The 22,742-nt window shown below is 42.7% G+C and overlaps 1 protein-coding gene across 4 annotated transcripts in view; it reads left to right on the top strand.

Moving 5' to 3' along the window:
* The window catches only part of agap3 (ArfGAP with GTPase domain, ankyrin repeat and PH domain 3), a gene marked incomplete at its 5' end in the record, with an annotated part of 324,184 nt that overhangs the window by 221,112 nt on the left and 80,330 nt on the right, over window positions 1-22,742 (top strand). For all 4 annotated transcript variants that reach the window (XM_084327289.1, XM_084327290.1, XM_084327288.1 and 1 more), the window contains one exon: window positions 21,242-21,394. In XM_084327289.1, coding sequence (XP_084183415.1) covers window positions 21,242-21,394 — 153 coding nt within the window. The remainder of the gene's footprint in view (window positions 1-21,241; window positions 21,395-22,742) is intronic.

Raw genomic sequence — 22,742 nt, 5'->3', positions numbered from 1 at the left:
AAGCTGGAAAACACCGCAAATCCATAGCCTGAAGGGACATTAACGTGTTTTGTCTGGCCTTACAAATACATTTGATTTTGATTTGATTATCAATAAGGTAGGATATCTGGAACACACAAACACACTTTTTTTTAAATCACATGCCATGAAACTCTGGGACCTGGCTGAATTTAAGACTGCACAAATCATGTTTAAAGCACGAAACAATTCACTCCCGGGTAAAAATTCTGTTATAGAGAGGGGGGTTACAATTTAGAGGAGAGTCTAACTTCAAGAAACAGGCTGTTCATTCAACAATGTATGTATATTTCAGTTTGTGGAGTGAATATGAGTTGCATAAGATAATAGAGTGTGAAGGTATACTGAATACTGTCTATCTGTATGTCATATGTTATGATGAATTGAAAATGGGGGACCCTGATGTAAACAAGATGAAAGTCTTTCTCTGGTCTGCATCCCCTTAACAATTGTGTGTATTGAGCCGTACTGTATTGTACTGCGAAAAATGCAGTCCCGAGCATTCAGATGCTCGCAAAGGGCCGTGAACTTGAAACTGAAACTGAAAAACAATGAAACCCCGGACATTTCCATGCATTTATAAACCCCCCCGGACGCCCCGGACAGGGCGTGAAAAGAGGACATGTCCGGGCAAAAGAGGACGTTTGGTCACCCTAATTTAGATACAAATCCAAATGAAACAGCCAGGCAACTTTAGTCCACATTAACTGAGTCAGTTTCATAGACAGACATTCCAAAGGTGACAATGGGGCAAGAACAGCTTGCTCAATACAGTACCAGGGAGGGGTCCTTTCAGGAGAAAGCAGCCAGTGGGCCAGGTGTCTTAAGGGCATAGTAGTAAAACAACATAAATGGGTAATCTAAAACCTCCTCTATCAACTGGTCTTTGTAATTCTCTAATGTGCAATCGGGGTAGTTTACCATTCCAAATAAATGTCTTTGTTATCCAGTCAAGCCATTTGAAATATGAAAGTGGAACCTCTAGTGCAGGGGTGGCCAACCAGTCAGAGACTAGAGCCACAAAAATTACTGTGGTACCACAAAGACCAACACCATATATTAGGGATGCACGATAATTATCGGGCCGATAATTATCGGGCCGATATCAGCAATTATGACGTCATCCCGATAAACTCGATAACGTTATTGATAGCTCCGATAACATATAATACATTTTTTGGTTAAAAGAAATCCGGTGTGGGTGGATTTGGATGAAGGGCGCTTGTTTTTATTATAGCCTCCTCCCGTTTTGCCAGTACTGTGGTAAAACTGATAGCTTGTGGTTTAGGAACAGGGAGTTTTTCACAAATCCAGCACTCCCTTTCTTGGCTGTGACGTAGTCACGTTACATTCGGAGACAGACAGTCGATCTGCCAATTACGTCCCACGGCTTGCACCCACCTCTTCTTCTTACCACCAATCAGAAGCTCTCGTTTGTTTATTTACCTCCGGATTGTCAGCCATTACTCTACTCGGAGCTAACGTTATCTCCCCGCCAGCCACATTGACAAGTCAGCGCTTATACATTACTGGCAAATGTCTTGTTGCACTTGTGGCAACGAGCGTTGTCAGCATCGACTTTAGTAAAATAGACCCAGACTTTTGAACATTTCGTTCTGTCTGCCATTATGAGAGCAGAGCGGTCTGTACTCGGCAGCGCAGCACCCGTGTGTGTGTGTGTGAGTGAGTGTGTGTGTGTGTGTGTGTGTGTGGGAGGGGAAGAGAGGAGAGAGCACAGCAGGCAGAGAGCACAGAGCTCCCCGCGCAGGCAGAGACACAGGCAGGAGAGATATAGACAACTGCCAACAAGATTAGTTTGCGACGTTTAAATTCCTCAAAAAAAAACTCCATAATTTCTCGAGTACCGATAGCAGTACCGATGACGTCGGAGCTTATAAATACTCAAAAAAAATGTTTTTGATAAAAAAGAAATATATATATATATATATATATATATATATATATATATATATATATATATATATATATATAAAACATTCTGGAAAGATGTGACCCAACAATTATCAAAACTCGTATCTTGGAATATACCTGTACACCCCTCGGTATTACTATTGAATGATGTTTTTGAGTTTGCAGTAAATCCACAGCTAAAGAGATTGGTTTTATCGGGTATCACAGTAGCTAAAAAGCTGATCGCATCACGCTGGTTTCAACCGGAAAAAATTTGCCGGAAAGTTTGGTTTCTTACATATCTCGATGTGATTTATCAAGAAATATCTACAGCAAGAATTCTGGGTCTCAATGAATCCAAAATGTCAATGTGGTTAGAAGTGGTGGAGAGAATAAAAGCTAGCTTATAATGGTAGTGTCTGGTTAGGTGCGAGGGATAATGGAGGTACTACCCAAGGTAAATGACATCAGGCCATAAATCCATCTCTACAGAATGTATGAAGTAATGTTTTCTTTTCAAATGTAGCCAAGAGTAAAGACCCTAACCCTGTCAAAACAGCAGTCAAAGTGTATATTTTCAGCATTACGTTTGTTTACCAATGATTGTAACTGTTATTACTGAAATAATAATAACTTTATTTGTATAGCACTTTTCATACAGAAGTTGCAGTTCAAAGTGCTTCACAACAGTAAAAAATACAGGCATAAGCGAGCATAAAAAAGATAGACAGCTAGCAAGGTATGGTAAATCACAGTGTTTCACATTAGGATCTAGCATCCCAATAGGCTCTCTGGTTACAGTTTCATTCAGTAATACAAATAATAAAAAATAGTTTAAAATGATTCAGTTTAAAAATAGTCTAAAAATTATAAAATAGAACAGACAGGGTATTTAACATACAACAGAGCAGTGCATCAGTAAGAAGTAAAAAGTGTGATAAAATAGTTCTCTTAAATTACAGTGCATACAGTAGGAGGTAGTGAGATAAAATTAGCATAGAACCGACACATGAATTTGATAGGCAGTGTATAAAAGTAGGCAGGGTAAGAATAGTGCAGGTAAGTACAATTTGTGTCAGGATATCCCTGATGTTTCATTGAAATGCCTGAGCAAAGAGATAGGTTTTAAGCTGTCTTTTGAAGTTGTCTAGCGAGTTGGCTTCCCTGATGTTTTGGGGTACTTTGTTCCACAGTTTTGGGGCATAGTTGATAAAGGCTGCATTACCGATCCTCTTTTGACTGTTTCTGGGAGCCTCTAGTAGTCCAGCAGCTGATGATTGCAGTGTTCTAGCTGGCGTGTAATTTATTAGAGTGTTGGCGATGTAGCTAGGTCCCTGTCCATTTAGAGCTTTGTATGTAAGGAGAAGGACCTTAAAGTAAATTCTAAATGTTACAGGAAGCCAGTGTAAATGTGCTCTCTCCTTTTGGTTCTAGTTAGCAGTCGGGCTGCAGAGTTTTGGATTAGCTGAAGCCTCTCTGTGGTTTTCTTAGGGAGACCTGTGAAAAGTGCATTACAGTAGTCTAACCGGCTAGATATGAATGCATGAATTAGCTTCTCAGCATCGTTCTGATTAATAAATGGTCGTACTTTTGCTATATTTCTGAGATGGAAGAACGATGTTTTCGTCACTTTGCTAATATGAGAATTGAAGTTCAGTTCTGAATCTATGATAACCCCAAGACTAGTGACCTCAGATTTGATCCAAGGGGTTAGTCCTCCCAGGTTCTTTATTAACGTTTCTTTTTTAGTTTTGGGGCCGATAATTAGAATTTCAGTTTTGTTCTCGTTTAGTTTCAGGAAGTTCTTATTCATCCATTTATTTATTGCCAGTAAGCAGTCTGTAATGGAGCTAATCGCTGTATCATTTGGTTCAGCAGATATGTACAGTTGTGTATCATCCGCATAGCTATGGAAATCTACATTATGTTCTCTGATGATATCACCCAGCGGTAACATGTAAAGGGAGAAGAGTAAAGGACCTAAGCAACTCCCTTGTGCAACTCCATAGTTGTTGTCGTATATATCAGACATGTGATCTCCTAGTTTAACATAGAATTTCCTCCCTCGGATGTATGTTTTCAACCAGCCTAGCACATGTTCTGAGAAACCGACAAGGTTTTCAAGACGATCGATTAGAATATCGTGATCGATTGTCTCAAATGCTGCACTGAGATCTAGCAGGATAAGGATGGAGATCTTATGATTATAGAAATCTCAGGGCATTGAGTCGGAAACCGGCACATATTGATGGGAGGAAGTGGCGCAGCCAAAAGTGAGTGTAGTCTTTTGAAGGAAGAGACCCAGGGCTTTTGATGGACTTTCGAATTTCGAAAAACTACCCTACCCAGCTCACGCCAGCCCCTGTCAATCATCTGACTTCTGGATTAACTTTTTTATTTCTCTTATTTTTCGGGATTATCTCCCACAAACCTGAACGTTATTGCCATAATTCAGAACACAGTTAGTTTCTCTACCTTTCTGTGAACGTCTAGCAAAAAACGGCGTTGCAATCTGATGAAAATATTTGGAGAAATTTACATTATAAAAAAGTAACTGTACTTGTGAATCATGCCTGGTGATACTAAATCCAGATTGAATTCTGCCATTGGAAAGGGGAGATTTGGCCCGATCCATAGATGTGCGACTTGGCCATAATAAGGTAATTCAGTACTGTATCTACAAAACCTTCTTTTTAATCATCTTCCCTTTATTCATTTGCTTAGATTTTCCAGGTCTGGTAAATTTTAGCATGGTGTACTGTTATTCACAGTCAAAGATAACAAAATATATATATAATTGAATTGATATTCTCCTTTGGTTCATTACAATTTACTCAAGCCTAGTAACATACACAATATTTTGGACATTGGGAATACATTCCCTGAGAACAATAGATGTCCCTAGAATCAGATACCAAGAACATGCAAATGAACCATTTAAAAAAATAAAATCTGTAAATGTTTATTATATTTCTTATGGAATGAATGAAAAAAAATATATATATATATATATTATTATTTTATTTTTTAATGGAGGGAGGGCCACACATTGGCGGGCAAAGAGCTGCATGTGGCTCGGCCACACCTGCTCTAGTGGAAGAGAATGGATGAGGTAATTGAGTTTGCGATTTTTACTACATTAACTCAATGGAGGCCAAACCTGAGATAAGTCGGGTTAACTTGCCATGCGTTGGGCGCCAGACCCGAGATTTCTCGGGTTTTGGTCGTTTATTCCTTTATTCGATATTTTTTATTCATTATTCATCCAGGGACCTTGGTGTTACCATAGGGAATGAGTCTGAGGTCGCCAAAGTGCAATACCGGCTGCATCCAGCTAGACGGCGGTATCGAGCACCCTTTGTAACCTTGTATCTTGGCCTGTGTAATGGCCAAATGTCTCCGGTAAAATGTTTCCTTGTCGGGCGAGGGGAGTTGTTCTCCCGGTTCCATTGAAGCGCGTCAAATATCCCCGATCCATATGTTGTGGTGGGTTATGCCGTCGACCAAATGGACATTGGATGTACCAGATGGCGATCAAACAATTGGAATATTATTTTTGGAATACTCCCGATCACAGGTAAGGACGATCTGATGTACATTTTAGCTTGATCCTGTAATGCTTTTATACCGATCGGGCTGATAAGCGTTTTTAGTGTTCAATACGAATGCCGTTACTGACAAACCCCCCCCCCCCCCCTTTCATGCATTCATGATGGAACATAATACCTATGATATAGATTTGATTTACATTTACATTTAGTCATTTAGCTGACGCTTTTATCCAAAGCGACTTACAAGTTCTGTACGGCAAGTCATCAGTCCTTCTACTCAGGAGCTGTAGAGAGCATCTTGACCGGAAACATTACTGCCTGGTATGGAAACAGCACGGCACAGGACAAGAAGGCCCTACAGAGAGTGGTGCGCTCAGCCGAGCGTACCACGGGTATTGCACTACCTCCCCTGCAGGTTCTATACAACAAGAGGTGCAAATCCAGAGCCTGCAGAATAATGAAAGACCCCCACCACCCCAATAACAGCCTGTTCCAGCTGCTGAGGTCAGGCAGACGCCTGCGAACCCCAGCTACTAGGACAGAGAGGCTTAGGCTCAGCTTCTTCCCCCAGGCCATCAGAGCCTTGAACAATGAACATTGAGTGCCACAGAACACTGAACTATCCACACACAAGCACACATGAGCACACACACGACACGCACACTGTGCACGCTCACACACTAGCAGCCACTTTAACACTTTAACATGAGCGGGCACACACTCATGCCGCACTCACCCACACTTATTGCCAAAAGGAAAGGCCACTTTAAATTAGTATAGCAACAGTAACAGTGTATTGCACTACCAAAGCTACCTAGCATGTCCTATATGCTCTGTAAATAACTATGTACAGATACCGAGATGTCACACCATGTTACCTGTTACCTGTTATTGCACAATGTTGTTTTTATTGGATTCTATTATATGTTGTACCACTGTATTGCACATCGTTGCGGGCAAGACCACCCGCATTTCATTGTATACTTGTATGCCGTGACAAATAAAACTCTTGACTTGACTTGACTTGAAATCAGGAAGGGTACAACTCTATTAGCTGAGTAACAATGTTCATCAAAGTGTTGCGTGTTACAATGTAGGTTAGTTTATTAGGACAAGTGCATGACAGTAAGGTTAGTTGTTAGTAGTGCGTTGCAGTAGTCGAGGCGGGAGATGACTGTTGATTGGACGAGGAGTTGGGTGGCTTCTTTTATCAGGAAGGGGCGGATCCTTCTGACGTTGCTCAGGAGGAATCTGCAGGTTCTGGTTGTCGCTGCGATGTGAGCAGAGAAGTTCAACTGGTCGTCGAGGACGACACCAAGGTTCTTGGAGGTCGGGGACACGGTCACAGCTGCATTCTCGACTGTGATGGAAAGGTCGGTCAGGGGGGAGGATTTGGATTTGCTTAGGTTCAGTTTGAGGTGGTTGGTCGTCATCCAGGCGGAGATGTCGGACAGACAGGCCGAGATCCGCTCAGAGACGTGGATATCTGAGGGAGGGAAGGAGAGGAAGAGTTGAGTATCATCGGCATAACAATGATACGAGAAGCCATGAGACGTCATAATGTTACCCAGTGTAGAGAGATTTAGGAATAATATCGTGTACAGGCAAGAAACGGCAACGTCTATAGTGGAATTGACGTATAAGGATTACTTAACTCAGCATTTCATGAATTACCCTAGACCGCTCTAAAACCATACTTATATTCACCACAATATAACACAGGAACGTATGGATGGAAAAATTCATTGTTTTTCACATATTGAATGATAGATAGTTGATGTCAAAAGGGCCATATTATTGTATCCATAGCTATAATATAGAATATAGTTATAGCTCTACAAACAAGGTGACGCACTCCTATCGTTTAAAGTGTGGCCTAGCTACAGCGGGCCCCGACTAATAGCTGGCGCTGAATGAGTTAACCTTCCCAGCCATAGACCAATTAAGAGCTTCCCATCTATTAACACAACGAGAGATTTTATGTAATAATGGATCAAAATGACTTTAACCAGGTCTTTCAACTATGGGGGGGGATAGGATGCCTAGGTATCTGATACCTTGCTTGGGTCACTGAAATGCACTTTGGAAGGCTGTAAAAGTCAGAGACAGGGTACTAATTTACCAGGGCCAGACAAATAGCAATATATCATCTGCATAAAGCATAAGTTAGTGAACTACCCCCCCCCCCCCCCCGCCAAAACACTTGGGAAGTCAGTATCCCCCCTTATGGCAGCTGCTAGAGGCTCTATAGCTAAACAAAACAACAAAGGAGAGAGGGGCGAGCTCTGTCTGGTGCAAAATATTCCGAAATGAGTCCATTGGTTTGCACTGTTTCAAGTTTCAAGTTTCTTTAATAGTTGTCATACAGAAGTACAGAATACTTTTATACAAAATGCTTCTTACTGTTCCGCTCCAGAGACTGTGTTAGACAAGATAAGTATGAAATAAAATAGTATAGCATGTAAAATAGAAGTAAAAATAGAGGTCACAGTGTTCAGTATAGACATATGTACAATGTTCGATGCAGAATAGAAGTAACTGAGTTACCATACAATATACAATATACTATGCAATGTACTAATATACAATACTATATAGTGCAGAGCAGAAATGGGATGAGGTACAATTTAGGTACAATTTACAGTAAGGTGTACGAGTTGTTTGTTTAAAGTGAGTGTGTGCGTGTGGATGTGTGTGCTGTGTGCATTTGATGGTTGTTGCATAGTGTTTATTGTTCGTTGAGCATCCTGATGGCCTGGGGATAGAAGCTTCTTCTGAGTCTTTCTGTGCTCGCCTTAAGACTCCGGTATCGCTTGCCTGACCGCAGCAGTTCAAAGAGGCAGTTGTTCGGGTGGCTGGAGTCCTTGATGATTCTCTTAGCCTTCCCCCTGCACCGCTTGTTGTAAATGTTCTGGAGGGTGGGAAGCCCCCCTCCAATTGTGCGTTCGGCTGAACGTGTCACTCTTTGTAGTCTGCTACGGTCTTGTGCAGTGCTATTCCCAAACCAGGAGGTGATGTTGCCAGTCAGGATGCTCTCGATTGTACATGAGTAGAAGTTCCTAAGGATCTTCTGACTGACTTGGAACTTCCTTAGGTGCCTGAGGAAGTAGAGGCGTTGTCGTGCCTTCTTCACAACACTGTCAATGTGTGTGGTCCATGTCAAGTCCTCGGATATGTGGGCTCCGACTCCGAGGTACTTGAAACTGTTCACTCTCTCAACCGGTGCCCCGTCGATGCTGAGGGGGCTGTAGTCCTTGACCCCCGACCTCCTGAAGTCCACAATCATCTCTTTTGTTTTGCTGACGTTCAGTGCACTGCAGCCTCTGGGTGTGTATAGTAACTGAATCCACTTTATAAAGGTGCTGCCAACTACATATTAATGAGGAGCTACAACCCCACTTGGTATGGATTAAAGATAAAGACCTTGGTTAACCAGTTTGCTAGGATTTTGGAAATTATTTTAACATCCATCTGAATTAAGGAAATTGGATGGATATTCTTTCAATCACAGTGGTCTAATCCGTGCCTGCCTCAGGGTTAGCAGCAGTGCACCCCTCTAATACCTCTGGGTACACTGCTAACGGAGATGAAGCTTGCTCTGCAGTGAAGCCATCAGGCCCCTGGTGGCCTTACCTGCAGGCAATGCATTAATTACCTCTATGAGTTCCTCCATAGTTATGACTGAGTCAATACATTGTTTTTGCTTTTCTGGCAATTTAGGTAGCCCAAGTGGCTCTAAAAAGTACAGCTTTCCTCATTTTTTTATATTTTCCCCTTACCTTTAGTATGTTATATAGCTGGAGGTACATGTAGATCGTCTGCAGAGTTACAAAATCAAGTCCACATCAAAGGGAGACAAGCTCTCCAACAGTAATCTCTTGCTGAACTGCTTGAAATGCCTCGTTTGTAGTCTTTCTTGCTAAGAATGCCTTGTTTTTAGTCTTTTCTTACATTAATAACTGTCACTATGTAACAACAGTTTACTCTAGGCATATATGTCTGTTGATGTATTGTTCACTCCTAACTGACATATCTCTGTTTGTCAAGATGGCTCATTTTAAGAGGGGAGCCAAAAGTTCCTCTTTGAGGCTGAGGAGACTGACTGCTGAGTGATACAGCCTGTGCTGCTGTAACTAGATGCATTCTGACCCTAAAACATGTAACATGTAAATGTTTGTAAATAAAAATATTAAACTGGGAAATGGCCATAATATGTGCTCTTTAACTCATTGACTGCCACGCTGTTTTCCCATCTTTACTCAATGGCACCAGCGTTATTGACCATTTTTCGCAATGTTTGCGGACCCATCGTGTGTTCTGTATTATAGCTATGGAGACAATAGTATGGCTCATTTGACAGGCATTGTTTATAGTCCGACATTGACAAACCAGTTAATTTCCACATACTTTAGTTTGTGCGCTATTACACGCTAAACATCGCCCCTTTCCAAAATAATCCAGTATTTTTTTCTAAAACGCGAGATATGACGTGTTATATGCATATTAGGGGTGTAACGGTACACAAAATCCACGGTTCGGTACATACCTCGGTTTTGAAGTCACGGTTCGGTATTATTTTCGGTACAGTGGGGGGAGAGAAATACAAAAAAAATTTGCTTTTCATTTATCTATTTAAATGTATTAAACAATATAAAATTAATTGGCCATAATTTACTGAGCAAACTAATGCTTACTGATGTAACCTACTAATAACACTTAAAGTAAATCTGAAGATTATTATATAGCAGATCATGCCTTGGATAAGTCGTGGACAACTGTAGCGTGTGCTTGTTTATACATAGCCCCTTTCATGACTGTGATGCAAGCCCTGCTTGAATACAGGGGCAGGGCTTGCATCACAGTCACGAAAGAGGCTTGTTTATACAGAGCTGGTATGACTTGCTGGCTGAAATACGGACGAGAGGGAACTAGGTAGCGGGGCTCTATTACTCTCTATGCTCTATGTGCTTAAACCCAGTGTTTTCGACAACCGAGTATGGTCGCAGATCTGCTGCTATAAAAACACCTATGGCGTTTGTTATTGCTTTGGCCCGGTCTGAATTAATAGCGAGATGCTGCTTGAATGCCACGGGTAGCTGGGTTTGCACTAGGGTCTGTTTCTTCCTTGTACCAGTGATATTCACATTCGGGTGATGCCGTTTCAAATGCGTGATAAAGTTCGCAATAAAGTTGAACAATGCCGGCACGTAGCCCCTTTCGTGACTGATGCAAGGCTTGCATCACAAGTGTGCATCACAGTCACGAAAGGGGCTAGCCGGCACGTAGCTTTAGTGCGATCCACCTGTCTTTGTCCATTACTGTGGTTAACTGAGAATCCGAAATGATCCCAAACGGGAGACTTGAATGTTGTGGGAGCATCTTCTAGCTCTGGCTTGTCAGTTAGTATTGCACTCGCCATACTAAGGCTAATCGTTCAGTGTAGCTGCGTGGCTGCGTGGGATGAACAAACAACATCCGGTTAGTTGTGCACGTTATATTAGGGCCGAGGGGATTTAAGTTCTGCAAAAAAAGGTTCCATACCGTTGCAATCGTTCGGTGCACAGCGCGTACTGTACCGGAGGACCACATTGAGGCGGTACAGTACGTATTCGCGTACCGTTACACCCCTAATGCATATGCCCAAATAGTTCGGGTTGCCCGCCTGAAACCTATATTATTTCCAAAGCTGCATCGTGATTCGTTACCAAAAGCATGTTTTAGGTTCGGTAAAAGACGACTCTGTGATCGATACAAAGGCATGTTTTAGGTTTGGTAAAATAGACATAGAATAGACCTTACCTTAGTCAGAAGGTACTCCAAAATGAATAATCCCAGTAATCCCATTGCGATCGCAATTATTCATGTGCATTGGTCACGGCAATATTACGGGAAACGATTTCAGGCGATCAAATCTCCGATTGTTGTGTGTGATTCACTTTGAGGGGGAAGGGATCCCTGCAGCCGGGAAGTACCTCAGTACAGAAAGACAACTGAGATCCCTAGTTCAAAAGGTAGGCGATACTGCCACCTGGCGGGATTAGATCGTCATTGCAATTTTAACGTAGGCAGCGGTGCCAGGGAGACACAGGGAGGTCCGTGCGAGTGTTTAGAATATCAAAAAAATATCAAAGTATCTAAAAACGAGAAAACTCGTTATTGGCGCTCAACGGTTGGCGACGAATCACGAGAATACTCGTTTTTGGCGGCCAATGAGTTAAAAGTCATATTAATATCTACAGTTGCAGTAAAGCGACCAGTCAGCGACCTGACAGTAGGAACAGCGGAGGCAGATTGATTTCCCCAACGGGATCAATAAAGGAATATCTTATCTTATCTTAGATCCTCACTGTCTTTCTTGCCTTGACCCCTGACTCATCCTGCCTTGGCCCCTGACTCACCCTGCATTGACCCCTGACTCACCCTGCCTTGACCCCTGACTCATCCTGCTTTGACCCCTGACTCATCCTGCCTTGACCCCTGACTCATCCTGCATTGACCCCTGACTCATCCTGCCTTGTCTCCTGACTCATCCTCCCTTGTCCCCTGACTCAAAAGTTTGTCTTGTCCTGAATATATTAATGTCATCCTCCATGGGTAATATATTGTTGAGTCAGTTCTCTCAGGCTGTGACATTAATCGCTTCAGCTCTGTGTCGGGTGTATTTAATTTTACTCTATAGGAAATATCATAATTTCCGATCATGCCCGGGTGCTCTTAGACCTCTTCCCTCAATGTGAAAGAAGACATTCTTGTGGATGGTGTCTTAATTCATCCCTTTTACTGGAACCAGCTAATATAGAGTGGTTAACGAAAATCTATCAAGAATAAATCTTGTGCATTGATGAAAAAAATAAATTGAATCTCTCCCAGAAGGGTTCAGGATTCTCCAGTGTTCAATAATCCCAAAGTAATCCCCCAAAACAGAGTCTAGAATTTCAATTGGCCAGCAAATATAAATCTTGACGGCCATCATCACTGACTGTGGCGAGTGAATATGTGTTAGCGTATGGCAGCCATGGCTTACTGAATGCATAGACTAGAGAGGGTGAGTGCATTTTCTGGCAGTGACATCACATTCGCAAGTTCAACGACAATCACACAAAGCCCCTTCCCCCCATTGCAGTAGGCTACTGTAATGGCGAAAAAGACGTCCTTTTATACGAAATCCCCCCCACTATTAACATTAACAATGAAGAGAGAAACGCTGAGGCTGTACCAGTGAAAAAAGAAAAACAGAAAATAAACCGATCGTTCAGCGAGGCAACAAGTATGAAATACACAGGATGAGCGACATTATGTTTGCTATTTATGTTAACGTTGGATAAGGTAATGTGAGAGTTTCTGAAGGAGCTGTCTGCCAACAACGAGATATTGTTACATCAGAGAACAAATTCATTCACAAAATGGATCACCATTCAATGTTATCGAAGACTCCTGTGACCAATGAGCTGGGGTGTAAAGTACTTGAGTAATTGTACTTTGTTACAATACTTAAGTACTGTTTTTGGGGATTTGTACTTTACTAGTATTATTAACCTCTTAACTCATTCAACGCCATCTTTGCCTATTTCCATGATGCGTCACGATGATTGCAGAGCTATATCTATATTCTATATTATAGCTATGGAGAAAATAGTCCGGCTCATTTGACAGACACTATTTGTATTGCAATATGTAAAAATGTTAAAAAATTTTCATGTATACGTTTGCGTGTTATCCCATGGTGAATATTGTATTGTTTCAGAGTGATCCGGAAGCTGAGTTATGGAGAGCTATGTGCATTTTGCGAAAGTCCTTCGCGTTGCTCGCCTGGACACGATATTATTTCCAAATCAAAGGTATACAATCGATTTGAACAGGAAGGAGGGCTGCAGCGTCTTTGTAGTGTGAATCCAGTGTTTTAGAAGGTGCTCTTTGGATAAAGGCTAGAGGATAGAGGCTACGGGCATGAGCAGACTGCAGAGAATCGCAAGGTACTGAAAAAGGCCAAACAGCTTTTGTTCGATACCTACGACAAGATAAGGGGGGAGGGGTTGATGGAGAAGGTGCAGAGAGTGGAGGCAGCGCATGGTGAACAGCAGTATGGGGAGGCATGGAGGGTCATCAATGAGATGAGTGGGAGGAAAAGGTCGAAGCAGGGACAGGTAGAAGGCAACAGCCCAGAGGAGAGGGTGACCTCCTGGTTCACTCACTTCCGAAATCTACTGGGAACACACTCGACAGTGGATGAAGATGAGGAGACGATACCTGCCGTCCTCACGAATCTCACTATTGACGATGGTCCCTTCACAGCCAGGGAGTTTACCAAAGTGAAATCCACACTGAAGCAGGGGAAAAGTTCTGGGCCGGACGGCATTCCCCCAGAGGTCTATAAGAACTGTGACCTTGACAACATCATCCTGGAGTTCTGCAACCATGCCCTGATGAAAAACAACCAGCCTGATATGTGGTCTCTCTCTAACATCATCCCAGTGCCTAAGTCCGGAGATCTCTCGAAGCCAGACAACTACCGTGGCATAAGTCTGACATGTGTCATTGCAAAGATGTACAATCGCATGATACTAAACCGGATAAGGAAAGCCATCGACCCCCACCTCAGGGAGAACCAAAATGGTTTCCGAGAGAAGAGGACCACTGTGGCCCAGATCTTGGCCTTGAGAAGAATCATCGAGGAGGTTAAGAAGAACAACCTGACAGCGGTACTGTGCTTTATCGACTTCAAAAAGGCTTTTGACTCGATACACAGAGCCGTGATGATGAGGATACTCAAGGCCTACGGAGTCCCTCCCAATCTACTCCGGGCCATAGGGACCATGCACACGGGTACAAGGGCCAAGGTGGTAACCCCAGACGGCAACAGTGAAGAATTTGACATCCTGGCTGGAGTGATGCAAGGGGACACCCTTGCCCCCTTCCTTTTCGTCATAGTCCTCGACTATGCGCTCAGGAAGGCCATCAATGGACGGGAGCAGGAACTTGGTCTCACAATAACCCCAAGGAGATCGAGACGACACCCCGCCATAGTCCTAACAGACCTTGACTACGCGGACGACATCAGCCTGCTCTCTGACCAGGTGGAGCAGGCACAGGAACTCCTGTGCAGAGTGGAGACGGAGTGCGCCAAGGTTGGCCTTAGGCTAAATGCCAAGAAAACCGAGGTCATAATGTATAACATCCTCCCGGATCATCCACCTCTAAGGACAACAGGAGGCTCTGCTCTAAAGGAAGTCAGTGATTTCAAGTACCTGGGCTCGTGGGTCAACTCGTCCGAGCAAGACCTTAAAGTGAGGAAGGCACTTGCGTGGAGGGCTCTGAACGGCATGACCAGTGTGTGGAAATCCAACCTCCCCCGTCAAATCAAGCTCAACTTCTTTCATGCAACAGTTGAGTCTGTCCTTTTGTATGGCAGTGAATGCTGGACCTTGAAGCCCACCCTGCAGAAGTCCTTGGATGGGTGCTACACCAGAATGATGCGTGTGGTGCTCAACATCAACAGGGATGAGCATGTCACTAATGCAAACTTGTATGGGGGGGTGCTAAAGGTGAGCGATAAAGTGGCAGTCAGGAGAATGAGGCTGGCAGGTCACTGCCAGAGACACCATGAGATGCCAACCAGCAAACTTGTACTGTGGGAACCAACACACGGGCATCGATCACGAGGACGTCCCACGTTAACCTATGTGGACGTACTCAGGAGAGATGTGGGAACAGAAAGCACCGGCGAGCTAGCCAGATGCATGGAGGATCGGGATGACTGGAAGCACCGATGGAGGGCCCGTCCGAGGACGACCTAGATAGATAGATTTGGATAAAGGGGAGCCAGTTGAAAAAACCAAGAAGTTCCAGGCACTCTTCAAGTATATAAGAAACCAACATGTTTCGGCCTCTCTATCGGCCTTCTTCAGGGCATACAAACAAACAAATGTGTGACCTGAGCTATATTAAAAAATGGAGGCTGTGTTAATTGCTCTATCAAGCTCAGGTGTGAGCACTTAGTCAGCCTGAGGTATAGCTGTCATAATTGCATATGCCTCTAGACTCTAGAGGTCCTCTAACATCTAGAGTCCAAGGCCATGTCCACACGAATCCAGATCTTTTGCAAAATGTACATTTTCTTCCACGTTTGGGCCTTTCATCCACAGGTAAATGGTGTTTTCAGAAACGTAAACGGAGATTTTCGAAAACGCAATTTAAAGTGAAGATTTTCCAAAATATCGATTCAGTGGATCCGTGTAGCCACTGTAAACGTATAGTCTAAACGATGACATCACAGCTCACTACGCATGCTCAGACTGTTGTTCTAATCTATGGCAATAGGCGGCAGTAGCCTTGAAGCCCATGAAGGTAATAATAGCGATGGACAGCGCCTGGTGCTGAAATGGCAGACAGAAATCATGTACAGTTTCTTCCCCCTCGAATGTATATATTTTCTTTTATTGATCTCTGCCTCTTAAGCAGTACTGTATATTTGTATATCTTGTACTGTATATCTACTCCAGTGCCATCTGACAGATTCGGCCATCAGACGCTGCTTGCGTGTAACAGATGTATCTGTTATTTAGTTAGGCCTACTGGACATTTTCGTTGACATACGTAGATTTTTTGTTTATTTATTAAGTTAATATAAACCGTGTTTCTAACGTTTTTGAGGTTAAATACACGCTTTTGATTTCTTTAAAGTGACGTTTTTTTCGTTGTCCGCTTATTTCTTGCTGGAGAGATACAATGTCAATGTTGAAATCACAATATCCCGATTCCGAAACAAAATAAGGCGAGGGTTTATCACAAACTGTTCCAAAGATATTTAATATTTTGCTAAACATATCTAGTGTTGCGCCCGGCTTCAGTTAAAAGCCAAATTGCATTCTATATTTTGTTAATAGACGCCAGACAGAAGAGGTCTGCACGCACCTGATGCGCTCTGATGTTGCGGATAGTTGAGGATGTTGGCATCACGCATGAGTGGTCCCAGGATGACCTAATAACTTAACATTATTCGTTGAATCGTTACTGTGCAGGAATTACAGGAATCATTTGAATATTTGAGTTACGTGAATATAGCTTGCCCGTGGACATTCATACGCATTAACAGCTCCGTCTTTTAATACACACTTATATCATACAGTAATGTTAAATGAGATATTGAAAGATAAAGGATGAAGTTACAAATGAAAAGGGGCAAAAGCACTTACAGTATACTCTGACAATTTCTACAGCGCACAATGGGTTTTAAACTGATGTCAAATCAGAGCAAAAAAAGCTGGATCCGCTTCAAAAAGACTCACTACATTAGGTATAATAATTACAACAATTGCATTGTTACTGTTCACATGTGTGGTGCCATCACAGTCATATATAAAAGGATACAGTTTGAATTACCTATAGAGAAACACATCGTTTCTCAATTTCTCCAATGTAGGATCAAAGTAGGATTGATGTCATATAGTCCTTACCTTTGATAGGAGGTATTGCAAAAAGAATATTCCAATTGTCTGATCGCGATTTCCAGTATTGATGTCCATCGGGTCCCTGACATGAAATGGCACAAAATATGCATCAAGTGTGCTGGACGCGTTCCAAGGTGCTCGGATTAAGCGTTTCACTCGCCTGGGTCCAAATTCTCCCCCCGGACCATATAAAATGTAACACGGTGTGAAATAAGGTTGCAAAGGGTAGGCGATACTGCCACCTAGCAGGATTTGGCCGGCATTGCACTCTCGGGTCTCAGAATGAGTTCCAATGATAACACAGAGGTCCGTGCGAGTGTATAGAATATTAAAGTATACTCGTTATGTAAGGGATAATGTATGTACGAGGTCATTGTCGCAAAATAATTGACCGACACGGAGTTTAGAATACCGAGGCGCCTTGCCGAGGTGTTCTAAACGTAGTGAAGGTCAATTATTTTGCAACAATGACAGAGTATAGGCTATACATTATCCCTTACATAACGAGTATAACTTATTAATCCTGCGGCCGCACTTTATTTAAAAACAGCCAATCAAATCTCCATCAATGTAAAATGAACCCGCCCATACCCATGCTGATTGGTCCTTGTGTGAGTGTATGCTTGGTTTCATTCGAGCCTTGCCTAAACACAAGCTGATGATTTCACTAATTGGCTCACCTCTTCGACTAACTCACCTGGTGCAATGTGTAGTTAAAATGAAAACTTGGCCCACAAATGTTTACCAGATACTCTGACTTTTACTTGAGTAAGATTTTGTACCAGTACCCATACTTTCGCTTAAGTATAATTTCTGGGTACTTTTTACACCCCTGCCAATAGGTACTTGTGATTACTTCCTCTGGGAGTCCTATACACTATGGCAGTGGTCACCAACCCGTCGATCGCGATCGACTGGTCGATCTTTGAGACCTTCCCTGTAGATCTTTCCCTAAAAAAAATAAAAGATAAAAAAAATTTAGATCTTTCCCTGAGAGTCCACATTACAGTTCTAGTTTTGTTTTGATGTGAAAAGTGATGCTGCATAAGAGGACTGCACTTAGCACTGACTGAGAAAGTACATATTACAGTTCTACTTTATAAAATGCTAATTGTAAATATGTTTGTCAATGTTAATAATATGAGAAAGTCCACATTACAGTTCTACTTTTGTTTTGATGTGAAAAGTGATGCTGCATAAGATGACTGCACTTAGCACTGACTGAGAAAGTACATATTACAGTTCTACTTTGACGTTTTAATGTTGGACCAAAGCATTGCATGTAATTAGAATACAGGCAAATAAAAGTCATTTAGTTTAAAGTACAATCTTGGCTGTCTTTTTCTCTCAACGCTTCAATAGGTAGATCTTGCCTTCACCAAAAAAAAAATATTATCTTGGGCTTAAAAAGGTTGGTGACCACTGCACTATGGTCAAGGACAGGGTCCCCCCAAAAAAACAACGTTGTGGTTCCCAGCGGCTTGCTTCCTTTCAAGATCTAGTACAAAAAAACCTTGATCCTCCCCATTGGCTGCGTGGATATTAGCCAGAATAGGTTGTTGCGCCTGTATTTCAGCAGCGCAATAATAACTCTTCCTGTATTTCAGCAGCACAATAATAACTCTTCCTGTATTTCAGCAGCACAATAATAACTCTTCCTGTATTTCAGCAGCACAATAATAACTCTTCCTGTATTTCAGCCAGCACAATAATAACTCTTCCTGTATTTCAGCAGCACAATAATAACTCTTCCTGTATTTCAGCAGCACAATAATAACTCTTCCTGTATTTCAGCAGCACAATAATAACTCTTCCTGTATTTCAGCAGCACAATAATAACTCTTCCTGTATTTCAGCTAGCACAATAATAACTCTTCCTGAGTTATCTTTCATTTGTGTGAAACGTTTAAATTGCAAATGTTTGCTAATCAATATAATGAACCCCCATTGCTTTTACTAGCGCCAGCACAGTGAAACATATATCCAACCCGTCCTCCACACAGATTTTCAGACTCCTCTGAAGACGTGTCTTTCTTGTAGAAACACCACATCATATTTGGACATAACCTCTGGATGGGATTCCCCAGTCCGTTGGCGTTCCACATGGAGCAACGCTTTGGACTTAATTTAGACGACATGGCCATTTTAATGAAGCACAACCATTCACTAGGTACATATCAATTAGGCAGTAGTGATGACTAAACACAACCCCCCCCCCCCCCCCCACACACACACACACACATGATATACCTACAGAACTTAATGTGCACTTGAGTCTCAGTTTCTAAACATTTCAACCCCCCTCCACGGAGAACCGATAGTCTCCATTACATATAGTAGCCCTATGTAAATTACTCCAAACCAGTGTCCTCATATTGACGTCCATAAGCGTAAAGGGAAAATAAGAGCTAGAAAACGAAGTAGTCTATCCCACATTGAAATTAAGGCTAAGCCCCACAATGGCACAATCCCCACAACTACTCGCATCATATGAAGGCCACAGCCTTTCCGAGGGCATTTGAAAGTCTTTACTCCGTCTTTGGTTTAGATTTTCACTTTAGCAGGGTACTCAGGATACACATTTCCTCGCTGATTCCCCTACTTCTCCCCAACCCCCACAACCCCCCCCCCCCCCCCCCCTTCCCTCTCCTCTGCTCTGATTTGGGCATGCTAATTTAGTCGGCGCTCCCCAGCATGATTCCCTCGCTCTCTCTCCCATTCTCGCTGCGAGCCCGCTCCCTCCCCTCTGGGACCCGAAGATTAATATTCCCGGGCCCAACAAGATAATTACTGATACTAATTAGACATGATTATGTGAATTTGATACACTTATTACTCTGGATAATGAGTAGGACGTATTATCCTAACAAGAGCCCGTGCCGCTTAGTTTACTTTACGCACGGCACACTATATCTCCTGGTATTGTCACCTCAGTCATCAAACTCCTATTCTCTTGTAATTATAAAATAAAGTCAGCCTTGCTATCAGATGTTTATGACACATACATCTTTTTGTTTTTTGTTTTGCAATTAAGAAAAATCAGGTATGTAAATCTTTTATCAAAACAAATGCTTTAGATGTTTAACGTTTGGATGTCAAAACAGTGTGTTAGGTTGTATTATTTTAATCAGTTACCTCCTATATACATTATATATTAATATATTGGACATTTATAATTGTACAATAGGCAAGCTTCTGAATCATGTTTCACTTGATAACTAACTTCTATGATTGCCTGGTTTTATTTTTAGCCTAACCATCTTTTCCTATATTTCAAACCAAATAAAGCATATTATTTTTCAGCTCTTGCTAGTTTAATGATGATCCAGAACTATCACTTTTCTTTTTGGTGGGCGATAATAATAGTTTAGGGAATAATATAGTTTGCATAGGGAAATACATTTTATTACACAAGATAATACACATGAAACCAAATTTGAAATTGATTTATATAGACCATATATCGGTCTATAATAATCTCTTAATTCTGATTGTGTGACTGGGATTGTGTCTGAGACTTTTTGGAGTAGTTAGGATCTGTTGTAGAGTGCCACAGAGAACAGGAGGGAAGGACCCCATATGGCGTAGCCTAGCCCATGAATTAGTAAAGAGAGCCAGGCGTCCGCGGCTCGCCTGATTGGAAGTCGGGGAGAGAACGCCCGCTGACGCCAGAGGAGATGGATGTGGCAGTCAGAGAGATGAGGCGAGATAATTAGCGTTCAGAGTGTATCTTGTTAATTAAGGGCTAATTAGAGGCAGAGGCGGAGGGAGAGAGAGGTGTGTGTGTGTGTGTGTGTGTGTGTGTGTGTGTGTGTGTGTGTGTGTGTGTGTGTGTGTGTGTGTGTGTGTGTGTGTGTGTGTGTGTGTGTGTGTGTGTGTGTGTGTGTGTGTGTGTGTGTGTGTGTGTGTGTGTGTGTGTGTGTGTGTGTGTGTGTGTGTGTGTGTGTGTGTGTGTGTGTGTGTGTGTGTGTGTGAGTGAGTGAGTGAGGCGGGGGTTAGGGGGGATCGTGCTATACTCATGTAACAGAGATAAGCAGAACTAAGGTGGTGACAGCAGCATTGCGCTGTTGGTCTGTGGTTTTATATACACAGTAAAGGTGAAGAGAAGGAAGTAAACCACTTACAATCAACGATAAACTATACAATCTATGAACTACTTTAGTTCCTTTATAAACATGTTATTCCAAGTACTGTAGCCTACCTGTACCCCAGCTATGGATTGAATTCAAACAACTGTAGATGATGCTTACTACAATTTCGTATTAGGAACCCTTTTTTATTAAAGAGTCTCTGTCGCTTTGTCTTTCTACCCAGGTGCGCCTCATTCGAACAGCAGTACGTCCCTGCAGTCGGGTGGCTCTGTGTTTGGCAGCGGTAAGGATGGCATGCACCAGCGCTCCTTCTCGGTGTCCAGTGCAGACCAGTGGAACGAAGCCGTCATCAACACCAGTGCGAGTCCTGGAGCTAGTAAGACCCGCCCCCCTCACCTGTCACTACTCCTCCCTTTGAGTGTCTTTAATATCCCTCTCTCTCTCACACACACACTTTAATCTCTCTCTATCTCTCTCTCTATCTCTCTCACACACACTCTTACTCTCTTTCTCTCACACACACTTACACTATCTCTCTACCATTATGTCCTGCCATTTTCTTTCTTTTCATTCTCTAAACTCTATTTGACTCTTTCTCTCTCTCCCTCCCTCTTCTTTACCTCTCCACCTTTCCCCCCTCTCCTGCACTGTCACTGTTCTCATCTCCATGTGATCTCCATACCACCAACATACCGTCCTCATGCACAGTTCTCAATTCAATTCAATTTCTTTAATGACCACCCAGCCAGGCTGGTGGAATTTGGTTTCAGTGCATTGCAGTTCCAACATAAAACATATAACATCACTTACAACGTACATACTACATGCAGTTAAAAGAAAACACAATTACATAGATTACAGTTCAGAGTTGTCCATGTCAGCAGAGGTAAGGGGGGTTGCGGGGGGGTACTACAGGGAGGGGGGGGGGGTACTACAGGGAGTTCAGTGTCCGTATGGCAGTGGGGAAGAAGCTGTTTTTGAACCGGGATGTTTTGGTGGTCAGGGATCTGTAGCGCCTCCCGGAGGGCAGCAGCTGGAAGATGTGGTGTGCTGGGTGAGTGGGGTCAGAGATGATTTTTCTGGCTCTCCTGATTGTGATTTGGCGGTGGAATGATTCGAGAGAAGGGAGGGGGGTGCGGATTATTTTTGAGGATTTATTGATGATTCTTTGTAGTTTGTTTTTCGAGTGAGTGTCCAGATTGCTGTACCAAACAGTTATGGAGAAGGTGAGGATGCTTTGTATGATGGCCTGGTAGAAACGGAGCAGGAGATGTTTTTTGACTCTGTATTTTTTGAGCTGGCGGAGGAAGAAGAGTCTGTGGTGATTATGGATTTGCCAGAGATGGGGGTCTTGGGGTTTGGCTGGCGTCTGAAGTCGATGATGAGTTCTTGGGTTTTTGATGAGTTGAGGAGGAGGTTATTGTCTGTGCACCAGGTGATTGTGTGGTTGATTTGTGTACGGTATTCTGTTTCGTTATTGTCTGTGATGAGGCCTATAAGGGTTGTGTCGTTTGCATATTTGTATATTTTTACGGAGTTGTGGAGGGATATGAGCAGGTTGGTGTATAGGGAGAAAAGCCAGGGTGAAAGGACGCAGCCTTGGGGGGCTCCTGTGCTGAGATATAAAGGGTGGGATGTGATGTTATTTATTTTGACCTTCTGTTGTCTGTTGGAGAGGAAGCTATGGATCCAGTGGCAGATGCAGGGGTCAATGTTCATGTCCA

Source organism: Notolepis coatsorum (assembly GCF_963971535.1).
Source record: "Notolepis coatsorum genome assembly, chromosome: 13".
Taxonomy (NCBI): Eukaryota; Metazoa; Chordata; class Actinopteri; order Aulopiformes; family Paralepididae; genus Notolepis; species Notolepis coatsorum.
The sequence above is the reverse complement of the archived record's forward strand: the minus strand, read 5'-3'. Positions and strand labels throughout refer to the sequence as shown.